The sequence below is a fragment of the Sorex fumeus genome, unplaced genomic scaffold (genome assembly GCF_029834395.1).
Source record: "Sorex fumeus unplaced genomic scaffold, SorFum_2.1 ptg000037l, whole genome shotgun sequence".
NCBI lineage: Eukaryota > Metazoa > Chordata > Mammalia > Eulipotyphla > Soricidae > Sorex > Sorex fumeus.
In genome coordinates, this window is record NW_026606094.1 from 10,272,896 (window position 1) to 10,300,871 (window position 27,976).

Here is a 27,976-nt window from a genome sequence, read left to right on the forward strand (position 1 = left end):
AAATCTACAACTGTACTTCATGGTGTTTCACTAATAAAAATCTAAATAAAAAAATTATGGCTAATTTAAAGGACAGAACCACAAAGAATAAAAAGCATCCTAATGAGATGTGTGTCTGTGTTATGAATTATGAACATTCACTTTTATACAGTAGTAATATATGATGTACAGTAACCTGTCTTGTGATTTACTGCTAAAATTTAAACATTTTTATTGTTAATCTTAAAAATGCCTAACATGTAATAAAAGCAAATTATACAACTTACAACTAATTCAATAAAATTAGGAAATTAGGTAGTATTTCATGGTCTTAATGGTATTGAATTTCCATTTTCTTCCTGTTGGCATTTAAAGCAAACATTTGTATTTTATCCACCGTAAGTAACCTGCTCTAAGAAACATCTGTCCATTAAACAAATTTGCATAAAATCCATGAACAAATAAAATGCATTTCTATAGAAATGTTCTAATGTTTACATATTACTATACAGTATCTATACATACTATGCATACTAATACCCATTATTTAACTTCTTAGAAATGGAGTATTACAGTAAGCACAAAGTCAATGTATTTTGTTAGTTCACACTGCCCTCTTTAGGCAACATTAAGGTATGTTTAGGCAACAGTAAGGTAATCAAAGATTGTTCTTAAAATTTAAAACCTTAAAAATTATCCTTAAATTTCAAAATATAACAATAGAACTTAAAACTATCTCCCAAAATTATGTGATTTAGCAAATTTTCTGATTCCTTTTTCAAAGAGAGGTGTTTAGTTATATTACTGCCAAAGTATCATTCATTTATAATTCGATAGAATTAGTTTTAAAACTGATTTTAGAACACAAAATAATATGAAAATTCTTTAAAATATCACTCTCTATTAACCACTTAAAAAGACACATATGAGAATGCATTATGCCAATTATTCCCTTATGTAACTAAGTAAGAATATGAAAAATGACAATAAAATGGACCATTTTGTTGAGAATTAATTAAGCCAGGGACTGAAACATACTGAGCATTCCTTTAGAATAATGGATCAAATCATACTTTAAAATCTATAAGCTGATTTGTTGAATGTTTTGATAAAAACAAAGTGTTCCATTATTTCAAGTTTCTCTCCATGATTTTTTTTTTGTTGTTGAAGAAAACCACCACACTTCAACCTATCCCATTGATCCATAACTAACCTGCTTCTGAAATGTTGAACACTTCTGAGTGCCTACTAGTAATAGTTGATGTCGAGGACTCTGAGGACCCCGGGATTAATTCTGAGTCCCCTGGTTCCAGGACCCCATTGGCATCTCTTTCATTAACTTCTGGAAAACTGAAATCTGTGGAAGTCTCCTTATCATTAAGGCTACCTGAGGTAGTTTGCCCTGATCCACTTTCTTCATCGCTTGTAAGAATTTTCCCCCAGGCTTTAGATTGTGGGGTGAAAGGAAGAAGGCCAAGCCCAGTTTGGATATCATTTTCGTCTTTCTCAACATTGTGGTACTGGTGTAGCGTATCTGTTGGTGATTTATCAGAACTGACCATATCAGTCTGACTGTCTGAGGTGGTACCTGTTACTGTACTTTCTTCTTCAGCATTCTTAGAATATATAGATAAGACTGGGTTATTTTGATCCACAAGACTGTTTTCCTGGGTCTCTGAGTCATTCATGACCTTTTCCTGTGGTTCTCTATAGGGGAGGCATGACATACATTTATTTACGGGTAAGCCATTGCCATCTCTGTCATTATCCCCATCATCACCATAATCATCATCACTATTGTCACCACCACCCCCTTCAGTGTCAGATCTGACTCCATGCATCGGCTCAGCTGTTTTAGAAGGAAACTGCCACTTGGTTGTGCTCACGGAACCATCACTGTTGGGAGAAACAGCAGACATGGAAACATACACATTTCCTACAGGAACAGAATGATCAGCAGTTACAAGTGTTTCAGAAACAACTGTTGGGGTACCAGCAAACACCTCATTGGGAATAGAACCTTGGGTGGAGGTGAAAAGTTCATCAGGATATAAACGCTTATCAATATGCGTATTTGGTGGTACACTGATGGATAAAATGGGAGTGGCCAATCCATGCCTTCCTTTGGTTGGAAAAGCATGGTTAGTCTCCAAATTGGTGGACTGGAACAATTCATTATGACTGTACAATGAAGGTACCACTTGCTGGGAATTTTTGCTTTTAAACAACACGGGTTCAAAATATTTCTCACTCGTGTAAGGAATGGTTACACTTTGATGCGAGGCAGCGAGCGTAACAGAAGTAGGCGATACGACAAACACCGGTACAGACGCAGAGCTCAGCATGTTTTCATTTGAAGCAGAATTTGATGCCATGAGATGCAATATCGGAGAACTAATTTGATCAACCTCGGAGGTTTCAACCAATGTTAGATCACTAGGCACAGTTGGAAGAGCAGTTTTAAGCAAGGTGTAAACACCAGAGGCCTGCAAGGAAGGTTGCAGCAAGACTTCAGTATTAAAAGAAGCTGAGGCCTCATAAAATAAAAGCTGAGTTGAAGGAGATAACATTTCACTAGAAGCAGGGCCAGAGGAATTTGATTCTGAGCTTGTGCTAAGCGCAGGCTTAAATGGCGTGTCACCAGATGTTTGCGAGACAGCCTGCGTATGCTGAATAGAAAAGAATATTTCTGGAACTTGACTAATTTCATGATCAAAAACCTTAGTGGCAGTATAAGGAAGAGTGCCGGGAGTTTTACCCCTTGTACTAGCAATGGAAACAGGGGATTCTTGTACAGATGCCTTCAGCTTACTGACATGCTCATATAGGTCAGGCACAGCTGTGCTTTCAGAGTGGTAAATCATCTCACTGAAAGAAGACATTTTCAGTTCAGTCTCACTTCCATAGATTATGTCACTTTTAGAAAGCGGCTTAATTTCATCACCAAATACAGAGGCTGTAAATTCAGTTACAGACAGGGGTGAAGAAATATTAACTGCTGTCATACCATCTGTGTTAGGCAAAAGAAATTCACTGTCAGAGGAACCTCCGGACCACTCCCCATCACCGGAGAGGCCAGGAGTCGGCTGCAGCAGTGAAGCAGAAGGGGTAATGAATGAAGCCTTGGGCACTGGCATGTGGCTAAGGCTGCTAAACACGGCACCCTGATGAGTTACATCTACAGGATCACGCACAGGTATCCCAGAACTGTAAGGAACACTGCCGAGAGGGTGGGAGCCCTCATCCTGAGATAAGACATAAGAGGGTTTGGGCCCTGAAGATCGGGTTTGCATCATGACATCACTGCTGGATGCTTCAACTTGAGAAAACATTAGCGTTTGATAGAGGCTATGAGATTCACTACCACCAAACTCCAATGTCTCTGGAGCTGCACGCACAGTGGTCTGATGAGACACCACATCAGAATATTGAGCAAGGCTGGGCTCTAAGAGCGCATCACCCCCAGCCACTGGCAGAGACGCATGCAAGGACACCTTATCACTCTCAATAGCTGCAGTGGCTTGCGGAAGGATTTGAGAAGCTGTATACAGATGGTGAAACAAGTCACTACCGAAGGAAGCAGAGGAAAATGGAAGCAGAGGTGCACCCTCAGAGGAAGACAGGATGGATTCAAATGACATATCAACACTGGGGGATACAGGCGCAGCATGCAAGGCCGAATCACTACTCGAAGCAGCAGGGGTAGTGTTGAGGATCTGATTGTCAAGCAACAGGGGGGTGACTAGAGGAAAGACTTCACTACTGTAGGAAGGTTGAAGAGGTGGCTCACCATTGTAGACTGGTTGAGTGGTCTGCGAATGTACCATGTTGACCGTGGGAGCCAAATCATGCTGTCCAGAGGACGGAGTGAAAGCATGAGGGGTGACCTCTGTGGGGAAGTAGGTAAAAGTTGAAAAAGGTGGCATTTCCAGATCTGTGTCTGACGGAACCTGCGATACCAGTGGACCTGGGGAGGAGGATTCAGTGGTTTTCTCAGCTTCATCGATATATTTCTCAGTGTAATTAGTCTGGTGAAATCTCTCTCTCCCCGACCCAACTTCGGGCTGTGTGGTCCCATCGATACTGCTGGGAAACCACACATTTCCATCACTGGAAGGATCCTTTAGAGAGTCTTCTGAACCTGAAGAGGCCGAACCTTCTGAAGCATTTCTGGAAGATTCTGGTAAAAGGACATCATAGGTGATTGACTCTGGGTTTTCTGAGGAAAAAGCATACCCTTGGGATATAGTTTCAGAGCTGAAGGGGAGAGGAGAAGTTACAGGACTTGAGCCAGAGGAATCCTCAGGTCCTGTATCCTGCTTGAAACTGGTCAATAAATTATCTTCCCCACTGATATCAGTAGACACTTCCTGGGAGTCTGTTATAGAAACTGTATCGAAAGACTCCACAGTCCCAGACAAATTCACCTGTGGGAACCTGACGACAGTTTTTGAGTTGTCATTTAAAGAGTCAGAAGTGCCCTCCAGCGTGGAAGGTAGTGGTTTTGTCACTATCTGGAAAGTGGGGGAAACCTCTTTTTCTGGGGCAGATTCAGTGACAGGGGGAGAAGTGGAATATAAAGGTGCATTGGGAACATCTGCTTTTGCAGAGGAGTCACTTCCTCTCGTCGGAGATCGGTTTGTCTTGGCCTCATTGGACTGAGTGCCTACACGGTTGGAGTTTGTTGTGGCAGGAAACTGGGGTTCCTTTCTCCTTATCTGGTTGGTGGTAGCATCTCCGCCAGGGTTCACATCAGCGTCTTCTTCCATGTCTTGCCCCTCTTCTTCCTCCTTTGAAGAGCAAATAAGATTTAATGAGACATATAGACAGAAGAAAATGTTAGTTAATTTCGAAGGTTTGGGGGCCACACCTGACGGTGTTAAGAGCATACTCCTGGCTCTATGTTCAGTCATTCCTGGAGTTGCTCAAGAGAATTATGTGGTGTTAGTGATCAAACTGGGGTTGACTGTGTGAAAGACATGTATCTCACTGTAGACTAAATCTCTCTCTTTAAGCAAACATTTTAAAGACAACCTTTAACATATGTGCCAGGTACTAGTTACTTAATATGATGTTCCCCTTAGAGATACAGTCTTTCATGGGTACTTCATCACTAAGATGGTTATGAGACATCTGACTATACGTCACCAAAGATACATGGCTTCTGTTTACTGTTTTGTTTTACAACATGAACACATTATAACATGCCAGATCAAATTTTAGAAAACCAAATGGCCAGAAGCATCAAGATAGGACAATTTTCTTCCATGTGGGGACCTGATTTTGTCAGTTTGTCAGTCGTGTTGTAAGATCATTTGTCAGCCCCTTTAAGCTGATGTTCCCAAAAGAAGAAATATGTGACCAAAGTATAAACTGTTACAGTGGAAACTGGACTGGTATCAGTAGAACTGAGTGTTGAAAGTAGGTAAAGGGATATACATGGCAAGCTTTCAGCATCTGATTGAGAGAGACAGAGAGGAGAAAGAGAGAGAAAGAGAGAGACTGAGAGACAGAGAGAGGGAGGGAGGCAAATGTACACTGGTGAAGGGACAGGTGTTGGAACATCATATTACTGAAACCCAATCATGAACAACTTTGTAACTGTGTATTTCATCATGATTCAATTAAAATTTTTTAAAAAATAAAATTTAAGATTCTAACTGAAAAAAGGAAAAGAACCTTAAACCACCTGTATTCATGGTCCCTCATCTCATAAACATGGAACGTTACATTCTGTGTAAAAAAAAAAAAACAAACTTTGAAAACTTACTGACTGTATCCTTATCTAGAGTTCAACTGGTGGGTTGAAATTATTTTTCTAGGCATATGTAACAATATTCAGAATGCTTTAATGATCTCAACTGTCTTGATACTGAAGATGATGATCCTTTAGATTATGTAGAAAAACTTATTCACTTGTAGCCAGTGCTTTTTTAAAATTTTTATTAGTGAAAGTCTGGCAAACTCCCCGTGGCGTACCCAATATGCCAAACACCAGTAACAATGATGGGTCACATTCTCCTATAGAGTCTCGAATATAATCTCAGGGCTAGGATGAAGGAGACGTTACTGGGGCCTGCTCGAGGCAATCGATGAACAACAGGATGATTTGTGATTGATTGATTGTGATTAGTGAAACACCATGAGGAACAGTTGTAAACTTACAAATTTTTGCGTGTGGGTTTCAGTTATACAATCGAGTACCTATCCCTCCTCCAGTGCTCATTCTTCACCACCAATGATCCCAGTATCCCTACCAATGCTAATAAAATTTATATTTTGATTCAAATGTATGTTGTCTTTCAGTAACAGTTAAGAATGTTATAAAGAGATAATAGAAATATTAAGACATTATTAGGTAGTAATAAAATCTAAAAGGTAGTAGGAAAATCTAAAAGCTGAAAATTTCAAATTATTGCAATAGACCATATCCTTATCTTTTTTATTTCTGTTTTCTTTGTTGGGAAATGGGTACACCTGGCTGTGCTTAGACCTTACTCCTTACTCCTAGTTTTGTGCTCAAGGATCACTTCTGACTTGGGGCATATTTTGGGATGCCAGGGACTGAACTTGAGTCAGCTGTGTGAAAAGCAAGTTCCCTATACAATGTACAATCTTTATTTTTATATTTTAAGTTCATTGTCTTTTATTATTACCAAACTTTTTCTGTTATTATCTAGTCAAACTGTCTTTCAACTTCATAAAGGAATCATGGCTATGCATGAGAGAACCGCCAATCAATCCCAGGAACTAATCCCACAATAAATAATACAGGAACTTTTACCAATGCATCTTATCCCTAATCAGCAATTCTAAATAGACTTTTAAATTTTAAAACATTGGAATCTTGGGGCCAGAGCAAAATTACAGTGGGTAGAATGCTTGCCTTGCACATGGCCGACCCAGGTTTGATCCCTGGCATCCCACATGGTTTCCCAAGCACTTCAGGATTAATTCCTGAGTGCAGAGTCGGGAGTAACCCCAGAGCATCACCAGTTGTCACCCCAGAACAACAACAACAATAAAACTTACCCCCCAAAACAAACAACCACCAAAAAATTGGAATCTAAATAGAGGTATGATACCTTGAAAATTTCTTCAGTCCCAATTAATTCAGGAAAGAGGTCAAGTTCTACAAAATTAAAGACAATATTATTAAAAAGTTTGTCCTACAATTTCAGTCCTGTAGGTTGACTTTTGGGTTAAAAAAAGAGGAAACATAACAAAAAGGCTATTAGCAATGAAAATATAAAATTTACATAAAAATTTTAGTTTAAGTTTTTAACACAACAGAAACACAACAAAACACCACACTCTGTAACACACTATATGAGACTACATTAAAAAATTCATTTTTATTCTGCATTCCAAATCTCTTCCCTATCTCCACATCAAAGAGACTGAAGCTAAGAAAGAAGGGGACAATGAGGCTGATATGAGAACAAAAAAGCCAAATACATCTTTTTCTAATCAGTGCAGACTTACCTGCATCCTTATTAAGATTTGACAAAAGCAAGTTAAGAAGATGCAGTGATTCTTTTGAGATTCACAGGGTCTATTTTCTTAATCGACTACTTCTTGCTTAAGTTCTGCTTTTCAATGAGCATCAAATAATTCTTTTTTGCCCTTACTATTTGGGTCTGTGTCTATTTGTTCAAAGGATGTTGTACCAGGTGAAATAGTGTTTTTCCATCAGGCCCTGCCTGGCTTGGCAGCTAGTAGGACTGAAGAGAAAGAATTTCCTGCCTTCTCCCAAGAAATTCAGCAAATAGTCTATGCAATGAAGACAAAGTCAAGTTCGTATGTCTTGTTTTTTCCAACTTACCAGAATCAACATATTTATAATTCTTGTTAGTCCCAATCCTAAAACAAGATCTGTCAGGGAATGCTAGAAAAAAACTAAGATCTCAGTCACCTTCTCAACAAGGAATCTAATGATGCAGCAAATTACAAAGAAGTCAAAAGAACATTTTCTTACATTTCAAGTGCGGCCTAATATTAGAAAGACAGTGGCAGGATAACTGGAAGAGATCGAGTATTGGTATAATAATGCTTCTCTTCTTTCAAATGATTTTATTTATTTATTTATTTTTTGATGTTAAAGATTGAACGCTTGGTCTCACACATGCAAAGACTGTGCTCTACAACCAAGACACATCTTTTGCTCTTTTGATTATTTTATAGATTCTCACTCAAGCATCTAGGGAGATAGTACAGGGTTAAGGTTCATGCCTTGAACATTGCCAAGCCTTGTTTTATCCCTGGCACTAAGTGGGCCACCTGAGTATCACTGGAGGTCCATGAGCACCACCAGGTAGCCCACACTGAATAGCCAGCTAAGCTGGCTTCTACAACTTAAGAGCTTCCTGGAGCCCCAAAAGATTCTCATTTCATCTCCAAAATTTATGTTCTTTAATATCACATTGATACCTCTGTTCTATTTTATGCCTCTATGTATCTTATAAGGAAAGGTTATTATTTAATTGAAATCTCTAAAGCATAATTAGCTACCACCAAATTCCTCTCAACCTAGGCCTGTTTTAAAATAGATTTTCTTGAATTCATATTTTTCAGAAAATTTCTAGGTATAATGAAACACACAAATATGAATAATATGGTTGTGGGCATGAATTTTATGCAGAATGTAAAACATAACATTTGTAAATGAGTTCAAATCCCAAAACAATTTGGATTAAGCTAATTATGTTGACTTTCTCAAAGTTATTTACAGTTTTATATCGATTATTTGTGCTATAAAAATTAAAATAATAGAAAAAATCAAAGTATTATTTTTCACTTTGAGTTATTTTGTTTTCCTCTTAAATTCAATCATGAAGGGGATTGGAAACTTTAATGTAGAACATTAGTATTCTTCATTTTTACTTCTTGTCTTTATGAAGCTCTTTGCCCACCCTCTTTTTAAATTTTTTTGTATTCTTTATCTTTCACATTAAAGCGATTTCAATTGCCTAAAACAATAATGTCTCTATAGTTGTTTAAAAAACTGTAGCATTGTAGCAATGTCATCCCGTTGTTCAGCGATTTGCTTGAGCGGGCACCAGTAACGTCTCCATTGTGAGACTTGTTACTGTTTTGGCATATTGAACACACCACAGGGAACTGGCCAGGCTCTGCTGTGTGGGCAGGATACTCTCAGTAGCTTGATGGGCTCTCTGAGAGGGATGGAGGAATCGAACCCGGGTCAGCAGCACGCAAGGCAAACACCATACCTGCCGTGCTATTGCTCCAGCCTGGTTAAAAAACAAACTTTTAAAACTTTGAAAATAGAATGCAAATAAACAGTTATAAATAAGTACACTATAATATTCTAAAACTATAACTATAAAAGCCCATATACATAAAAATCTTCAAATTCAATATGATCAACAATCCTTGATTTTATTGGAAATGTTTCTAAATGAACTACTTCCTTTTTGTGTCCTTTAAAATTCTTTTTGATGAATAAGAAAAAATCAGAATCAACTACTTGTTAGTAATACATAAACTATATTGTTGTTTTTTCTCTAATAAGAGACTATGGAAAACATGATAAGTCATATTTTTTGCTATGTTATAAGTTTTAAAACAACTGCAATGACAACATAGTCTTACTTTACCAAACTTCTTACTTCTAATAGACAAAGGTCATTTATTTTGGTTAGAATTGGGGTGGGTGACATATAATTATCAAATTGAAGACTGATTTTCTTTTCTTTCAGGGGTTACTGTTATTTCTCTTTTGCATTTGGTTTCTTTTACCCAAGTATAAACGAACTATGTTTCTTTATATATTAAAAGACATGATTATTGATAGCATTATTGGCTTTTGGGCCACACTCTAGTGGTGCTCAGGGCTTATTCTTGGCTCTGGATCAAGAAATCACTTCTGATAGGGCTTGGGGAACCATATGTGGTGCCAGGGATTCAACTGGTTGAATTAACTGGATTAATATCCAATATTATTCTTTAGGAGAGCCTTGATCTCAGTTACAAAGGAAAGCCCCAGAACTGCCTGAGAATGAGGAGAAGAAAATATGAGAGCAAAGCCAAGTTGAGAATCTACACAAGCTCCTGAAAGAAATGTGGGATAAGAAGGTTAAGAAGCTGACAATACCCACAGGCTGAGGTCTTCAACATGCATCTTGCAGCTAGCATCTATGACTGAACAGATGACATGAAGTGGGTCATGAAAACCCAGGCCCTTTAGGATAACTCTTATAGTGAACTACATTACCAAGAGAACCTGGAGGGCTGGTGCAGTAGGCAGAGTACTTTTCTTGAATGTGACTGATACACTTTCCATCCCTGACTTCCTATGTGGTCCCTGAGTACCACCAGGAGCAATTCCTGAGTGCAGAGCCAGGAGTAACCCCTGAGCATTGCTTGGTGTGGTGCCAAAACCAAACCCAAACCAAGCAAACAAAAAAACACCTGGAAATCAAACCCTGATCACCCTGTTTGCAGTGGCACTGTAACAGAAGGCAGAGGCATATAGAGATGACAAGGATGTCAAGGACCTATGGGCCCTTTATGAGATTGCATTGCCTCGGGCTTCTCAAGTGAGGATCTGCTCTAATAGCATCTTCTGTATGATCAAGCAGCCCGGGCACTTGAGAGGATGTGCACTCAGGCTACCTTTCCTGGGATGTTTTCCCCTTTGATGGTGATGAGGATGCATTGCACATGGAAGAAGCAAAAAGAACTTTCAACCTGTGGATATATACCTCATGGTTCTGTCTCCTGGCTGTCTCTGCTATGGAGTGGGTTATCTTTGATTTCTTTCCCCAACCTTGTCTTTCCTATGGCGGGAGAAGGGATCTCAAGCCTTGTCTGCTCCCACATTTGGAAACAAGCCGGAATGTCCTGCATTGGTTTTTGCTTATTTTGCTTATTTTGTTTGAAATTAAAGTTTATAAAATAAAGGAAGCAGTTTTATATTAAAAAAACTTAAAAAGAGTATCAGGGAGTGTCACTATTGGTTTGCTGATTGCCAAATGTACGGGCCTAATGTCCTGTGTATTATGGTACTCTCATGGTGAGTGGGGGGGAGTACCCCAAGTGTGGCATCTTCATAATGGTAAATATAAACCCAATCTGAAAGATATTCATTCTAACTTCCTATTAGATCATTTGAATAGGTTGAAATTAAGGGATTACCCAGGAATTCTTTAACCCCTCTTCCCACCACCATATAACCCAGTAGTCTTTAGCTACTAAGAATTACTAAATTCTTCAGAGTTTAAAAAATGACATAACTAAATATTAAAAAATAGTTTTGGATCCCAGTATGTTTCTCCCATCCTGGGAGGATTCTCCCAACACCCTTTATTTGGTACTCCCTTCTCTATCTGAGCTGCCTTTTCCCCTAGCATGTGTGGCTGGCCTCCAAGCCATGGAGCAAAATTCCTGGTACTAATCTTGGCCATTCTTCGGTGTTAGTCTCCTATTTTGTTACTTTATGTTCCCCAGATAGTGGGAAATGGGCACTGGTGGAGGGATGGGTATTTGATCATTGTATAATTGGAACTCAAGCACAAAATTTGTAAGTCTACAACTGTACCTCATGGCGTCTCACTAATAAAAATTAAAAAAATATAGTTTTGGAAAGGTAAAGGTAAAGGCCCTCCCGTTGATCATCGATTTGCTCGAGCGGGCCCAGTAACGTCTCCATTGGAGACTTTGTTGTTACTGTGTCTGGCATATCGAATACTCTCGGTAGCTTGCCGGGCTCTCTGAGAGGGGCAGAGGAATCGAACTCGGGTCGACCATGTTGGCCGCTTGTAAGGCGAACGCCCTACCCGCTGTGCTATCGCTCCAGTCTATCTTCATGGAGATTCCAAGCCATACTTGCAGAGCATTCAAAAACATGGCATTTGAAAGTGTTGCTGCAATGATAGGCACAATATCATATACTAAACGCCATTTGATCTGATTTTTCCTCACTGGTGTTTTAGTAGTCACTGGTCTGACTTGGACATTACTTATATAATAAACAATTCAGAAGTTATACTGGTTTACAGAATATTCTCACTTAATCAAAATAAATTTCACAAAGGCTACCATAAAGTCTCATAGTGAAGATTGTCAAGGTTCTTTATTCTTTTTGTCAACACTTAGATTTCAAATTAGTGTGACAGCTGGACAAAAACTATTAGCTGATTCTGGTTTTGCTTTAGGAACACACATGTAATGTTATATATTTTTAAAAGAACATGTCAGAACACGTTAATATTCCATAACACAAAAAAGCAACACTGATATATGTTGGCATGCAAGGCATATTTAATTGCTTGAAAGTAAACCAAGTTTCACAGTGCAAAAAGGAAAAACAATGTAGACTTCAATTTTCTCAAGCTGTGATTTTAAGTATCATTATAAAGTAACAATGATAGCATAGGATGGTACAGGCAAAGTAAGGACAGGTGTATAGTGACTTAAGGAAGACAACTGTTATACAACTGAAAAACACACAGTAACAGGCAAATGCATTGATTTAATTCATCATGCATTTAAATGTGTAACATGTATAATTATCAGGGTTCTAAAACCTTTAGTTATATAATAGTAGTATAGCTTTTTAACTGTTAGCTCAACATTGTAAAACAAATAAAATTATTTTAGTTATGCCAAAATGTTTATGACTTATTCCTTCATAAATATAATTTTCTATGAAATACTTGAAAATGATAGATTTTTATTCTTAATCTTAAAATGCTTTCCTTAAAACCTTTAGTTTTGGCTGTGAATTTATGCATTTATTTAGAAACAAATTTAAATAATATCTAATGGACAATAATTTATTATAATGTTGTACACAACAACAAATATAATTAAAAAATAAATTAATAAAATTAGCCAAAGTTCAATGTACATTTAGAATAATAAGTTTTATTTGACAATTATCAGAATATTTGAAATTTGTAATTGCAAGAAAGAGGGCAATTATGAACTTTTTTATTCTCATTTAACAAACAAAATACAATACTTAGAAAAAAACATACAAAATAACAATGAAATACTTCCACAGGATATATTATAACATTACTAAGTGATGGAATGATGATTAACAAGATGAAATGATGCTAACAAAAGGAAAGCAGCAAACTCAAGAGACAATTATATCTATATTAGTTACTTGAATCATAACATTTCCAAATTTCATAAGTACTCTGACGTTAAATCACCAGAAAATACTAATGTCAGGACTTCTACTATAATATATTTACCATAGAACAATATTTCAGATAATGCAAGCACAACAATTAATTGCAAACATATGGATTAAAATGCCATGCAGCAGTTAATGACAGAAAGGATGAATTCTAAGAAAACTAATAGTTTTTAGTTAAAATGAAAAAACTCCAAATAGGGTAAGTTATACTTTGTTGAAAGAAATTTTGATAGGAATAACTAAGAATAATTTATGCAAATTTTTAACCCTTGACTTTTCAGGGTATATTATAACAACACATCAAATCAAACCAAACACTATTACTAAAACATCATTTTGTAAAAAATTCTTTATGGGACTAAGACATCCAGGAGAATTAGAATCTGTGTTACAAACTAGCATCTCATCATCATAATATTCAGTAGCATCCTCCTCTTTGGATGAACAAAATTTAGTGTATGATATTTATAATCTGTACCAATATGAATGTGCTACTTATGATACACGAGTATTGAATTCTGCGCAAATATAAAAGGATTATATAGAAATCACTTTGATAGAAAATATGATCTTTTCTTTCATATGCAATAAATTTCTCAAAAAATATTCAGACAACTAAGAAAATACATAACTATAAAACGTAAAAGTAATTTTTTTGAGTAAAATGTCAAGCACAGGTATTAAGCTAATATAACTAAATCAAGATATTAATATTACATACTATTAAGAAAAATATGCTAAATATAATTTAGATCTTCAAATACCCATTAGGAGTAAAGATTTTTAAAGACCATTATTTCACTGATTCACATCTGCCACTGCCACCATGGTCAGTGCTGTACTGTTAAAATGTCACTGCTAAAATGTACCGGGCCAGAGCGATAGTACATAAAGTAGGGTGCTTGCCTTGTATGCTGCCTACCTGGGTTCAATCCCTGCCATCCCATGTGATCCCCCAGCTCCCCAGGAGTGATTCCTCAGTGCAGAGACTGAAGTAATCACTGAGCAAAGCCAGGTGTGGCCCAAAACACAAAACAAAAATATTAATAATAATTAAAAAATTTAAAAAGTCATATAGTGATGGATCAATATGAGTAACATTAGGAAGGTCTAATAGTCAATGGAGGAACATAACAGAACATTGTTGAAACCACAGACATTTAAGGTGATACTCATTTTTTTTGTTTGTTTATTTTTTGGGCCACATCTGGCAATGCTCAGGGCTTACTCCTGGCTCTGCACTCTCAGAAATCACTTCTGGTGGGCTTGGGGGACCATGTGGAATGTTTGGGATCAAAATTGGGTCAGCTTTGTGCAAGGGAAATGCTCTACCTGCTGTAGTATGCTTCGGCCCTGATGATGCTCATTTTTAAATAAGACTTAGAGTTCACATACTAGTTAAAAATAATCTAATTTTGAAAAATAATCCTCTAAACAAGAAACAACAGGAAATATTATTATGCCCAGCCACTAATGGAGGTCATATAAAATCCAATAATCATATTTCTATCATAATACTAGCACTATTCAGTAGCCACTGCTATTTTAATTTGGAGAATATTTTGGAAAGTTTATAGCCTATACTTTTGAGGGATACATCTTCTAACACTTACTGCTCTGACATATATTGCCTAATATAAAATATCAACCAGTCAGAAAATTCCTCAGCAAAAACAAGCTCATATAGAATTAAAGTCCTTGTAATGCCTTATAGACTGAAAAAAAATTATGACATTAATTTTTCTTTATATATAAAGCTAGAATGTGCTTAAATAAATGTAATTTATAACTAATAATTTCCAGTAAAAATGGGAAAATTTTTAGTAGTTTATCTTATGATGGGGATGATAGAAGACTATATTTATATATGTATATTTGAATATACAGACATAATTATTCATGTATATGCATCAAAATACATATATATGTGATTCTACTGTTATTTAAAGCTACTTCTACCAACAAAAGGATAACTTTAATTAAATTTGCATACTGTCAAACTGTGTTGGTCAACACATCACTCAATTATTGCATATGCATTCAGATCAAAAGATTTCTCCAAAATATCAAGATGCATGCAAACAAAATATAATTTAATGAAACTTTTTGTTTTTAATGAAACAATACTCAAAAATCACATAAGAGGAAAGCACTCATCTACAACTACTAAACTAAGAAAAAAAAGGTAAAAATATTAAAGATAAATTCTTGAGATGCTTTGTATAAATATTTCAAAGTAACTCACTTGGTCCTAGGAACACCCATATACTTACTACATAATACTTTGGGGGCTGAAAGGGAAATAAACACAAATTAAACCAACTCTGAATTATGCCAAGCATTTCTTAATGTGAAGACAGCAATTTTCACTTTGTGCTATGCTAGATATCGCTCTATGTCTATTATTATTCTGCAAATGGAGACTTGAGTATTAAAAATTAGTTTATTTATTGTCTTGCCCTGGAGTTCCTAAAAGAGAAGCGGGTTCCGTGCTTCACAAATTACCTGATGATTCAGATTGAAAAAAAGACGATTTTGTTTCTTGGTCAAAATAATGTAGAGTTGAAAGAAAAGCACAAAAAAAGAAAGAAAGAAAGAAGGAAAAAAGGAAGAAAAGCACCAAAAGCACCCAGCAGTTAAACTCAGCGTCATTTATTTATTTAGTAGCACAGAGATGGATCTAGGGAACACTTACCAGGGTCATTGGAAGGCATGTCCACAATTAGCTGATCACTGTATTTTCCATATAAGCCATTTGTGCATATAGCTACTATTTGAAGAACATAGCTCATATTGGGCAGTAAATTGTTGAGAATAGCACCCTAAAATAAAGATGTCAGTAATTACTAAATTTATTTTACTTATAGGAATACTGAAATTGTTGTTCTCTGTTCTTAGGAAACATTTTCTCATTTGTCATTGGGAAGTATTTACATTTTATTTATCTAAGAAAATAATATTTATGTGATTTTTTAAAGTTCAATTTGTGATCATTGTGATTTGTGAATATGGGGAAAGTAGATACAGTTTTTTTAAAAAAATCTTATTTAGTTTTACAAAGTTTTACTTGTAAACGGAACTAATCAAATACATAAATGACCATGCCAAACTGAAAATTTATATTTATGGCAAATAAATGTCACTGTCACTGTCACTGTCCTCCCGTTGTTTTTCGATTTGCTCAAGCGGGCCCAGTAATGTCTCCATTTTGAGAATCTTTGTTACTGTGTTTGGCATATTGAATACATCACGAGTAGCTTGACGTGAGGGCGAGATACTCTCGGTAGCTTGCCGGGCTCTCCGAGAGGGGCAAAGGAATCTCTGAGAGGGGCGAAGGAATCAAACCTGGCTCGGCCGGGCTGGCTGCGTGCAAGGCAAACGCCCTTCCTCTGTGCTATCGCTCTAGCCCTTGTGTAACAACAAAGGAGAAAAATATATAATAAAAAAATCTATTGCTTTATCTTATTTAATGGACAGTAGCTTATTCCTAAGAATTCTACAGCTTTTCCATGCTATTCTATGCTCTATTTTGGCAACTAGACTTAACTGTTGTTCAAGTCTTACTTAACATCTCTTGTAGTCAATGCCACTACAACAGGTCAGTGTTTGTTTAAATACAGGTTCCCCTAACACACATCTGGGACTCAGGCTATCAGAATGCCCAATGCAAAGTCTTTTGAGCTGCAATGGGGTCTCACTTGAACCACATCCCAATAAGGCTTATTTCAACCATACCCCTTGTTGATAATCAATTCTTTCCTACCCTACTCTTCTGCTTTTTCTTCCCCAAAGGAAAGTTGCATACAGTAAGGGATCATTTTTAAGTTCTTACCTTGAAAAATAAACTAGAATTTGATCAATGTATAAAACATTTGGCCTTATAATTACCAAGTCTTGATAACCATCTGTCAGAAATTCATGCTTGGTTTGGTCTTCCCCTTCTAATTGCTGGTAGAGAACTGCAAACTTCTCAATCATGGTTTCATAAACGACTCGAGGTCTCTCCCATGTCACCAGAAGGCTGGTATAATTCTCTGGATCAGCTTGAACGTTTTCCGGTTCAGAACTACAAACTTTAGAGAAAAAAAAAAAGAACAGTTACTGAGAGGACTCTTAGCTTCCAGAATTTTAAATCTCTAACTTCTAAACCTCTGTTTTAATCTATTTCAATTGAAGAAATAGGTAGCTATATTTTTGAACTGTTTAAGTTTCAGTTAATACCACTTTTATCGTTTCAGGTCCTACCTGCCTTTATTTTTATTTAAAAAAATGTTATTAGTGAATCACCATGAGGTACAGTTACATACTTACAAACTTTTGAGCTTGCATTTCAGTCATACAATAATCGAGTACCCATCCCTCCACCAGTGCCCATTCTCCACCACCAATGATCCCGATATCCCTCCCACCACCCCCAGCCCATCCCCCTCACCCCACCCTGCCTCTGGGGAAGGGCATTCCTTTTGTTCTCTCTTTCCTTTTGGGTGTTGTAGTTTGCAAATAGAGGGATTGAGTGACCATTGTGTTCCATCTATAGTCTACATTGGGCATGCATCTCCCAGCCTGATCTTCTGGAAAGGTCATGGTCAAACTTGACTCCTCCATTTGCAATGTCGGATCTCTGCCAAGGTAACCTCCATTGTTTTTAATAGTCGATTTTGTTCTGCAAATATTATTCTAAAAAAGTGCATATTCTCTTATTTTTTTCAAAAAAGGGTCTTCATTCCTCAAACATAATATAAACAGAAGGCTAAAACCTTTTTAAAAACATGACCTTAAGGCACCTTTAAACTCAAGTGACAGTAATTTTTTTGGTTAGAAAACCCTTAAAATGATTAAAACTTCTCAGAAAAACATAGATGAACAAAGAAAACTATCACTTCAGTAGTTTTCAAATATGCTAGAGGAGAAAAAAAAACTTCACCTTGGAATAATAAATAAATGAAGCAATTAATTTCAGAGAATTAGAAAATCAGTTTATCCTCATCCTGAAAAGCTCTATTTTGAAAAGTCATTAGAGGGTTCAAGCCTATTCTGGGAACCATGCCAAAAATGGAGTCTCATCAAAAAGAATACTCTATATCTTCTGCAATGTATTTTACACCGATAGTTTGGACTGTGAAGATAAAAATTATAAGCCTTCAAAATATTGTTAATGAGTCAATAATATAACAAATATAACCTCTTCCTAGGCCAGAGAGATTAGAGCGGGAAAGAATTCTAAGGTCAAAGATTAATTAACAAGCTTTGAGAATCCAGGCTGAAGCAACAAAATTCCCAAAGGACAGTGTGCAGTTGACCCAGGGTAACCAATCATTGCTGCTGCAAAACTATTTCAAGGACCCAATAAAAACTAGTTAGCAATAACATCAGAATGAGTCAAAAACCTCTTCTATACCAGTCTGTGGTTTATTTGTTGAACACAGGGGGGCACCCTAAACTAACAAGTAGCCTTGTAAGTTAAAACTAAAATTTTCCAGAAGTCAGTACCTGCAGTCCTAAAACATGTATGCTATACCAACAGCAGTTTGTTCACTGGTGCAGAAAGATTTAAATATATGTATTAGATATAAATGTATACATGATTATAGGAATTAAAGACAGGAATTTTCACTGTAGAAGCAAACATAGGATTTTTTAAAAAAATCGATTGAGAATTTTGCATGAGATGCTGCTTTGGAATAAAAAGAAAATTCTTATATTGTAAAACCCTTAAATTCTGAGTAAGAAAACATATTGAAGTATTAAGGCATTGATTTGTTACTGTCTCATGACACTTCTGCTAGTGTCCACCAGATGGCAAAAGATCATCGAATCATAAGCTCAAAAGTGAGTTAGCACAGTCTGCATCATTGGAGGATCAGAATTGCCTTATTCTTGATTCTAATGAATTTCATTCTTTTGAGAAGACAAAAGTAGATTTTGTCGACCCAAAACCAAATCCACTTTTTAGAGAGTGGAAATAATTTAACGAGAATTGCATTCAAGTTTCAGGTAAGCAGAAAATGTAACATTTTTTTGAGAGCAAAACAAAAACCAAAAATGTTTTATACTTTTATTTTTTATACATAAAAAATGTTTTATACAAAAATGTTTTATACAGTTGACAGCCCCTTCCTCTCATCACTTATGTGAATTTACATGTAGAGTGAATAATTTTTACATAGAATGTATGAGACTTGTAGAGAAAACAGCAAAAGATTAATAAGCAAAGCGCAGTATTTTAAGGGAAAAAGAAGCTGTGGTCCAAAAAAATTAAATAAAATAAAGTATTTGTGCAAATGACAACACTTTAGTTGTGACAAGTGTCTCAGCTCATATTGAAAAGTGACGGAGATGGACAGCAAGAGATAGAAGTTTATTTTTGCCTTTGTTGCTCTTCTTGTGCCAACCTTGAGAGAAGGGCATTTTGCCCTGAGGAAAATGGTCTGTCCTCAATTTCAAAGATTGAAAGTTAAAAAGTGGATGGAGGTGAAAGGTGATGGTTCTTGGAGAGTGTAATATAAAGTGTCACAATTTCCCAAGGTATCATTAGGCTGTACCCAGATATTTCCCACGAACTGATTATTTGGTACAGTTTCACACAGCTCAAGACAAAAGTGCTTTGTGAAGGCACACTGATAAATGCATCACATTCTTGTCTGAGGTTTATATATACACAGAGACAGACAGACAGACAGACAGACAGTTAGAGAAGTGGGGAGAGAGAAACAAATACTTTGATAGTGACTATAAAAGAAGCTTGAAGATTTATAGATTCTGAAGGCAACCAATGTTAAGGTTATGATTTGCCCTCAGGGAGCAACAGATCTAAAGTAATTAATGTAAACAGTCCCATAAATGTTAAAAGCAATAACTGGAAATAATCTGATAGTTTTGCACTTCTAAATGATTGCATCATGCACGTTAGATACACAGTCAGATGAAATCTTTGCAATTCTATCCACATTAATCTTTTCTAGGCACTCACAGAAACTTTATCAACGTTTCAGTTCATGACATATAAACTCAGAAGTAAGTAATCATCAGGATTTTTTTTTTTTTTGGTATATAGTTAGAGCATTGTGCTAATGCATATATGACCTTACGGAACTCTATTTCCAGCTACTGACCTTCAAGAAGGTGAAACCACATCATAACATTTTCAGGAAATTAGAGAAAATTACTCATAACTTAAATACCCATTATGTTCTAAAACCCTCTTTCTATGCTGCTGTCTTGAAAGTATTCTGTTTATTAGTTTATAAAGCTTTTATTAAATTTATTACAATTCTAGCAAATTATATTTTAAATGAAATTATAAGACTATTTAAAGTAGGAAAAGAGCTTTCTGGGTCTGGGGTTAGTTCAGTGGCAAAAGTATTTGCCTTCTAACCATGAGGCTGGTTATGCCAAGAGTACGATCCCCTCCATTATCCCAGTGGCTCTACTATTTTGGAGCAATCACTAGGGTTCTGACCACATGTGTGGATACAAAGTATCTGTAGCCTTTCAGTCAAACACAAGAACAATAAAAAGAAAGGGAAGGGAATAAAAAATATCTGATAAAAGAAAAAAGTATTCGATATGCCAGACACAGTAACAACAAAAGAAAAAACAAAGTCAATAATACCAAATATTTCCTGTGATAACTTGCTTCTATATATTATAATAAAAACATATGTATCATACAGCACATATGTATAAGCCAAATGGAATATATGTATGTTGCATACATTATAGAAATACACACAATATTTATACACATATTACAATTGATAATAGTTATGGTTGTGGGTAATTGTGTTCTGTATTGCTTTGCAAACTTTAAGACCTTCGAACAATGCTCTAAGATGACCATTATTTGAGGGTGGTGGGAGGACATCCCGAGCAGTGCTCATTGGGGATTGGGAAAACTCTTGGTGATTCTTAACCAACTGGTTGGACAATTTAGTACTAGGGGTCAAGGATGCTAAGATGCTGTTGAAGCACTGGCATGCCCCTTCATCCAGCTACTATTTCCTGCTTCCCCCCCCCCCCCCGCAAGTGAACATTTTAAACTCTATCTTTAAAAATAAAGAAAATTAGGCTTACAGAAAACAAATAAACTAACAATTTACATATAATTTTTTTCCAGAGCTCAAATTCCACTATTGGCCTCAATTTTGAAACCAAGAATCTACTAAACAAACTTTCAGGTTATTTCCCACTGAATTGTGGGAGGTAGAAGGTTTCTTCGTGAAGGCACCCATCCTGGGCACTGGGGGCAGCAGGAAAGTAAGTTCTGCCTCAAAGACACAAGATGCAGTTAAACTCACTTGACACTCATGCTATGTTTCACATCACTGTGCACACATTTCTCATGATCTGAAATACAGATTTTATTGATGACTTGAGGACCAGATGGTTCTCTTAATGTCTATGATTCTTAGGAGAACCAGTATTCATTCCATAATACCAAAATAACCACCTTTCTAATACATGGAGGTTCCTTATGAAATTGCAAACATAGAGGACTGAGGTGATATATGTATTAATTCATATATATTTATTGTAGTTCGTCCTTCCATGCAAAGATAAGAATTTGGGCTGGAGTGACAGTATCATGAGGACGGTGCTTGCCTTGCACACGGCTGACCAGACATCAATCCCAGAATTTGTCTCTACCTTTAAGACGTCTTCATGGATATACATATCTCACAAGGTCTTTTACAATTTTTTGCAACGTATTATGAAAAAATATTTTTCTAAACTGTACTTATAGAGAGCAGAATTCTGAGAATTTTCATGACACATCTTCTCCCTTGCTCAAAATAAGGATGTCAGCTAGTTACTATAGGCAAATAAATAACAAATAAATGTTTTAAACTGAAAAACTTGTTTAACAAATTGTCATATATATATATAAATTACATGGAATGCGACAATAAAGATAAATTTGTGTTACAGAGTAAAACAAAATGAAGATACACATTTATCAAATACTATTATTTCTATAAGATAAAATAACATATATTTATTTTGGTTTGGGGGCCATACCCAGTGGTTCTTAGGGCTTATTCTGAGCTTTGTACTCAGGTATCATTATAGAAGTGCTCAAGGGATTATAAATGGTGCAGGGATTGAGCCCAGTTCAGCCACATGCAAGGCCAGCACTTTACCCACTGTACTATCATCTCCCTGGGACAGAATATTATTTTTAATTTCAGAGAAAAATACAGAGAATATTCACAAAATATCCATTACCTGATATCTGAGTAGCTAACTTATAGTTTTTATTTTCTGTGATAAAATTTTCTAATAATACTCATGTAATTAGAATTTTCAAACTAAATTGAATAAGGATTAAATACTGAACATAAGTGCAATCCTCATTCGTAAGGTCAGTTTCTGAAAGTAAAATGTAGATAGCATATCAATTAAGGAAAAAATTCAATGACATGAATACACATGAGGCAAAAAAAAAAGGGTTTGATAAATGCAAACATGCATGATAAAAAAAGGCAAGAATTTAGTTGTAGTTTTTGAAGAAAGCAGTACTTTTCTTTGAAAGTTCCCTGTATTTGAAGTCATAGCTTTCATTATAATAATGCTTCCTCATTAATATAAAGCATAGTGGAAAAAAGCTTTGGAAGACTTTAGAATCAAAAAGGCCTGGGATCAAATAGCAATTCCATCCCTTTATAGTTTTGAGAGCTTGGGTCAGCTTCCTATAGCATATAAATTGGAAATGGGCCAAGATTATAGAGGAAATACTGAATCAGTATTGCCAATGCTTGATGAACATGCTGACTCACCTTACACATGCTAACCACTACTGCAACTCCGCCTTTTATCTTTCACCAGGTAATTGTAAAAACAACACGGTTACACTGTATCACTGTCATCCTGATGGTCATCGATAGCCTCGAGCAGGCCCCAGTAACATCTCCTTCTCCTAGCCCTGAGATTTTAAAAAGTGCCACATTCGAGGCTAAAGAATGAGAATGAGAACCATCATTGTTACTGGTTTTTGGCATACTGAATTCGCCATGGGGAGTTTGCCAGACTCTGCCGTGTGGGCAGGATACTTTTGGTAGCCTGCCAGGATCACCAGAGTAAGACCTAGATAATAAGATGTCGCGGCCGTGCGCTTCCAGGGGCAGAATTTTATAGTCTCTGGGTCTTGGCCGTTGATGGGATTACACGGCCCTGGGGGCAGTTGGTGGGTGTAATGCCTGAAAGATGGGGGATCTGGGTGGAGGAGGCCCCAGGCCCAATCCGAGCCAGCTTGGAGATCTACACCCCAGGTGCTGCACATCTGGGTTCCTCTACCTATCCCTTCATGTCCTCACCTGGGCCCCTTGGAGGAGGGTGGGTTGAGTTTCCCTCCCCACCCTGAGCAGAGCCCTGGCAGCTGAAGACCTCCGGTTCCAGCCACAGCCATGCTTAAGACCACTGTCCATGGTCACACATGCAATGAAAATGCTACAAATGGGTTACATCAGAGGATAACCTGCTATGAATCTTATTATGTGGATATGGATTCTTTTAATCACTCGATGAATATTTGCTGAATGAGAGGTTTAGTTCAGTAATGGAGACAAAAGGACAAAACAAGAGAAATCTAAGTCATTCCTTTCATGGGCTTTAGAATACAAAGGAAAAGAAAATAATCTCAATAGACCATGGCCATACCATGGATTTTGCCATGAAGTTTGGGGCCATAGATGGAGAACAATAGGGAGCATCACACAGGACTAGATGAACATCATTTCTCTTGTCCTCTATGGGTGTGGTATCCCTGCTGGTGGCCCAACCTGGGTCAGACTCAGTGGACTGGAGTTAGAACTCTCCTGAGGATATCAGGGGAAACTTGGGTCAAGAAGAACAAAGTGATATCAAGAAGAAGGAACAGTGAAGAAGACACCATGGAGAGGAAATCGCACATTTAAATACAACTGGAGAATGCGATCTTCTCTCTTCTGAGGGCCAGGGAGAGGTCAGTGTGAGGCAGGGAAGCTGGTGGTGGAGCAAGCCCCATGGGGTCTGCGTGTGATCACTCTGAGGTTTTAATAAAATGGACCCGATGAAAGGACATGATGAAAAGAATGATGTTTGTTTGATTGATTATTTGGTTTGTTATAATTTAGAAATGGAGATGGTAAAATTGAGCCTCTTTTTTTTTCTAAATCAATTGTCAATTACTTACTAGAGAGGGTTTCTAGGATTTAAGATTGTTGGTAGAGGCATAATTAACTCTCCTCCCTTTGGGATAATTTAATTCAGAACTTAATGTCACATTAAACACAGCCATTCATCACTGGTGTCTTGCACTGTATTTTTGTTGTTTTTAAACAATTTTCTCAAATATCACATTAAAGTAATAAAACCTTGCCATTTTAAAGCCCACCTTGGCAAAAGAGATGACTATTAAATTAGTATAATACATGACTCCATAGTCATTGCAGGGCTGACAAAGGAGACCACCTCCTTGAAAAGTTCTATGTCTCCAATGCAAAGTTTTATGTCTTCAAAAACTTAGACTTGCTTGAATCAGTAAACCCTCTACAAGTCAGAAAGGGTCAGTCAACAGATGCAATTCACTGTGTACATTTTTAAGAGTTTCTGACTGTTGAACCAGCTTTAAAAGACACTGAAGTCACTAAGAATCTTTCCTCTGATTTATGCTGGCAAGGCTTGAGCAACTTACTTATTTTGAGCAACATATTTTTAAGGGCAAACTTAGTTATTTTTCACAAAGGGGAAATTGGGTGACACTCACTTTTTAAGCATTAGCAATGCACGGGGCTGGGTGTCCCTGTACTGCCACATCAAGATGGGGCTGGGGTGACAGTACAGAGATACCCAGGCCTCATTTGCTCTTTGCCACCAAGCATTGCTGGATCTAGTCTTTAAGGATGCCCTGGTGGTCCCTGACATTTCAGAGCCAGAGCAGCACCCTTGCTTTGAACTGTGGCTGGGGTCTCCAGAGCACCACTTGGGAGGCCCTTCCACAGAATATCAAGAAATCAGTGCACTTGATTTGTGACATTAGGTTCTTCATTGGGAGTTGCTAACAAAAATCTAAGCTCTTTAAAATGCTATCAAATGTCAAAATTTGGGTCAAATGTGATTCTCCCAGAAAGTTCCCTAATCACTAAAGCCAGAGTGTAATGCCTCTAAGCTCTGCATACCTTAACCCCTTAACCCCTTCTCTCTTTTAATCATTCTTTACTTTTTCATTGTTTCTTATTGGCAAATCCTCTAAAATTATCTTGGTGATATTAGGTTGTTCTGTACCTATTATTGTGCATTGGAAAAAATCACTTTATTGAGTCTCATATTTTTCATATTCAAATGAGATGTTTCATGTGAGAAGAATACAGTTTTGATTTACCATCTTATACATATGGCAACTGAGATTCAGAGAAGTTAAATAATTTACTCAGCTATCAATCTAAGAATCAAAATATTTCTGAAAGTCTAAGGATTGCATATATTCTATTGTACTGCAATTGCTTTTGATCATTTTAAAACTGCAGACTTGTGAGGAAATTATATTTTAGCACATACCTGCTTCATGAATCTCTTCCTTTCCAGTATATGAGGAGAACACCTGCCTAGAGAATTTGTACTGTTGTTCTCGAAAATTATTTTGCACATAGTCCATCAGCATGACGTAACCTGACTGCTGCATTGTAAGAACTTCACAAAAAACAGCCAACTGGAAATAAGAAGATTTAGCATAGAATTTAGCATATCTGGTGCAAAGGTATCATCAGGCAAGGATATAAGGTAATTATTCAGTGAGTATTATAAAATAACTCTTTTTTAAAATAGCTTCAAATAACGTCACTGAATTTCTAGAATTACCTGGCTTTCAGAGATGCTAACTGTATCTTTAAAAATAATCCAGTCCACAGTGTCGGTGCACGGAGGAGAGGTCAGTGAGCCATTGTAAGTGTAATACTTGTCAGTTGAGTTCGGCAGAAGGTTCAACAATATAAATTGATCTAAGGCAGCCTGTTTCCCTAGAAAAATAATAACATAATGTCTCATCTGGAGTCTCAATGCTGAAACCTAGCTGTTTAATTTTTATAGACAGCAAGACTTAAGCTTTGCTATAGTTTTAATCATAACTGAATTTCTCTTTTTGGGGGTGGGGGCATAATTTCGTTTTTTGTTTATTTGTTTTGTTTTGGGCCACACCTGGAGCTGCTGCGGGGTGATGTCTGACTTTGTGCCTGGGGGCTGCTCTAGGTGGTCTTAGTGAACCCTAATGTACTTAGGGCAAACCCAAGCTGGCTCCATACAAAGCATGTGCTTAGCCTTCTAGGTCCTCTAGGGACTTTGAAAGGAAGGAGGGATGGGATTAATTAGGTGCATGTAACAACTTCTAGAGCATTTTAGAAATATAAACTATTAATTGAATTGGTGTCATTTAGATACAATCTAAGTAAGTAAAGTAAAGTAAGTAAGTAAAGGCCCTCCCGTTGATCATCGATTTGCTCCAGCGGGCCCAGTAACGTCTCCATTGGAGACTTTATTGTTACTGTGTCTGGCATATCGAATACTCTTGGTAGCTTGCCGGATTCTCCGAAGATACAATCTAAATTTAGTTTTAATTCTTTTTGAAAACTCAAGTTATAATTGGTTTTAGTGAATTAAATACTTACTTCTCACAATATATTTTCTCTTCCAGTATCAAAACTGGATGATGAGAATTAAGACTCTGTTTTCAGTGCTCTAAAACTTAGGAAAATGTTTGTTTCTAATTATGTAATTGTGTCTCCAGTTTATTTTAATTTTATTTTACTTTTAACTTTTTTTGGGTCACACTTGGCAATGCTCAGGGGCTACTCCTGGCTCTGCACTCAGGAATCATTCCTGGCAGTGCTCAGGGAACCATATAGGATGCTGGAGATCGAACCCAGGTTGACCATATGCAAGCCTAATGCTCTCCCCACTGTATTATCACTTCAGTCTCTGTGTCTCCATTTTAATATGAGAATCTTTTATGACTCATTTCCTTCCCATATTATATACCATCCGTGTATATACATATATATATTTTCTGCTGAAGACAAAATTTACATTAAAATATTATACAGATGATGACATTTTCATAACAAGGAACCAGAAATGAATTCACTGCTAAATTAGACAGGGAAATATATTGACATCAAAAGAGACAGCATGAAAGGAAAAACAGGTGAGACCTGAACATACTGGCAAACTACAGAATTTTGTCAAAATCAAGAAACAAATTAAATGGGGACAGTCAAGAAGAATAGAATAGAAAGAATCAGGAAAAAAAGTTTATGATTCTAATTCCTTTATTTTGTTATGGATATGGATTTATGCTTTTTGGAGGTGAGTGTTATTTACATACATATCCTAAATTTCTTTCTGTCTTTGACATTCCAAGACATTTAATTTTTATTCAGGTGCCACTGGTCATAATACTTTTTATATATTTCAGGAGTCCAGCTTCATACTGTGATAGGCGTATATGCAATATGCCACCCACCACCAAATTTCTAGTAGCATTAGCCACTATCTAGTTATTCCCCTCCACCACTCATTACACTCAGAGACTCTTCACTCACAGTTTTTCTTTTCAGATACTTGTTAAGGAAACAGAAAATTGGCTGGAGGTGATTTTTGTGATTTGCAAAAACAAGTTTCATTTTAATGGCCTCACTACTGCTAACACAACAGAATCACACCTGAGTATTGCTGCTCTATTAATAATCAGTCATTCAATTGCCCAACTCTAGCCATAAACAAAAAATTCATGATTAAACAATCAACCAGATCCCCCTCCACAAGAAGGAGTGAGTTGGGGGAGATATGGGAGAAGTA

General features: G+C 36.7%; 1 protein-coding gene across 4 annotated transcripts in view; it reads right to left on the reverse strand.

Moving 5' to 3' along the window:
- Nucleotides 1-27,976, reverse strand: part of PTPRZ1 (protein tyrosine phosphatase receptor type Z1) — a 188,090-nt gene that overhangs the window by 41,261 nt on the left and 118,853 nt on the right. For 2 of the 4 annotated variants that reach the window (XM_056117952.1, XM_056117951.1), the window contains exons 7-12: nucleotides 25,985-26,142; nucleotides 25,685-25,835; nucleotides 17,039-17,223; nucleotides 15,846-15,972; nucleotides 7,065-7,111; nucleotides 3,770-4,769 (exon numbers count right to left, since the gene is read on the reverse strand). In XM_056117952.1, coding sequence (XP_055973927.1) covers nucleotides 3,770-4,769; nucleotides 7,065-7,111; nucleotides 15,846-15,972; nucleotides 17,039-17,223; nucleotides 25,685-25,835; nucleotides 25,985-26,142 — 1,668 coding nt within the window. Of the gene's footprint in view, nucleotides 1-1,192; nucleotides 4,770-7,064; nucleotides 7,112-15,845; nucleotides 15,973-17,038; nucleotides 17,224-25,684; nucleotides 25,836-25,984; nucleotides 26,143-27,976 lie in introns of all 4 variants that reach the window. The other 2 variants (XM_056117950.1, XM_056117949.1) reach the window with 1 other exon arrangement.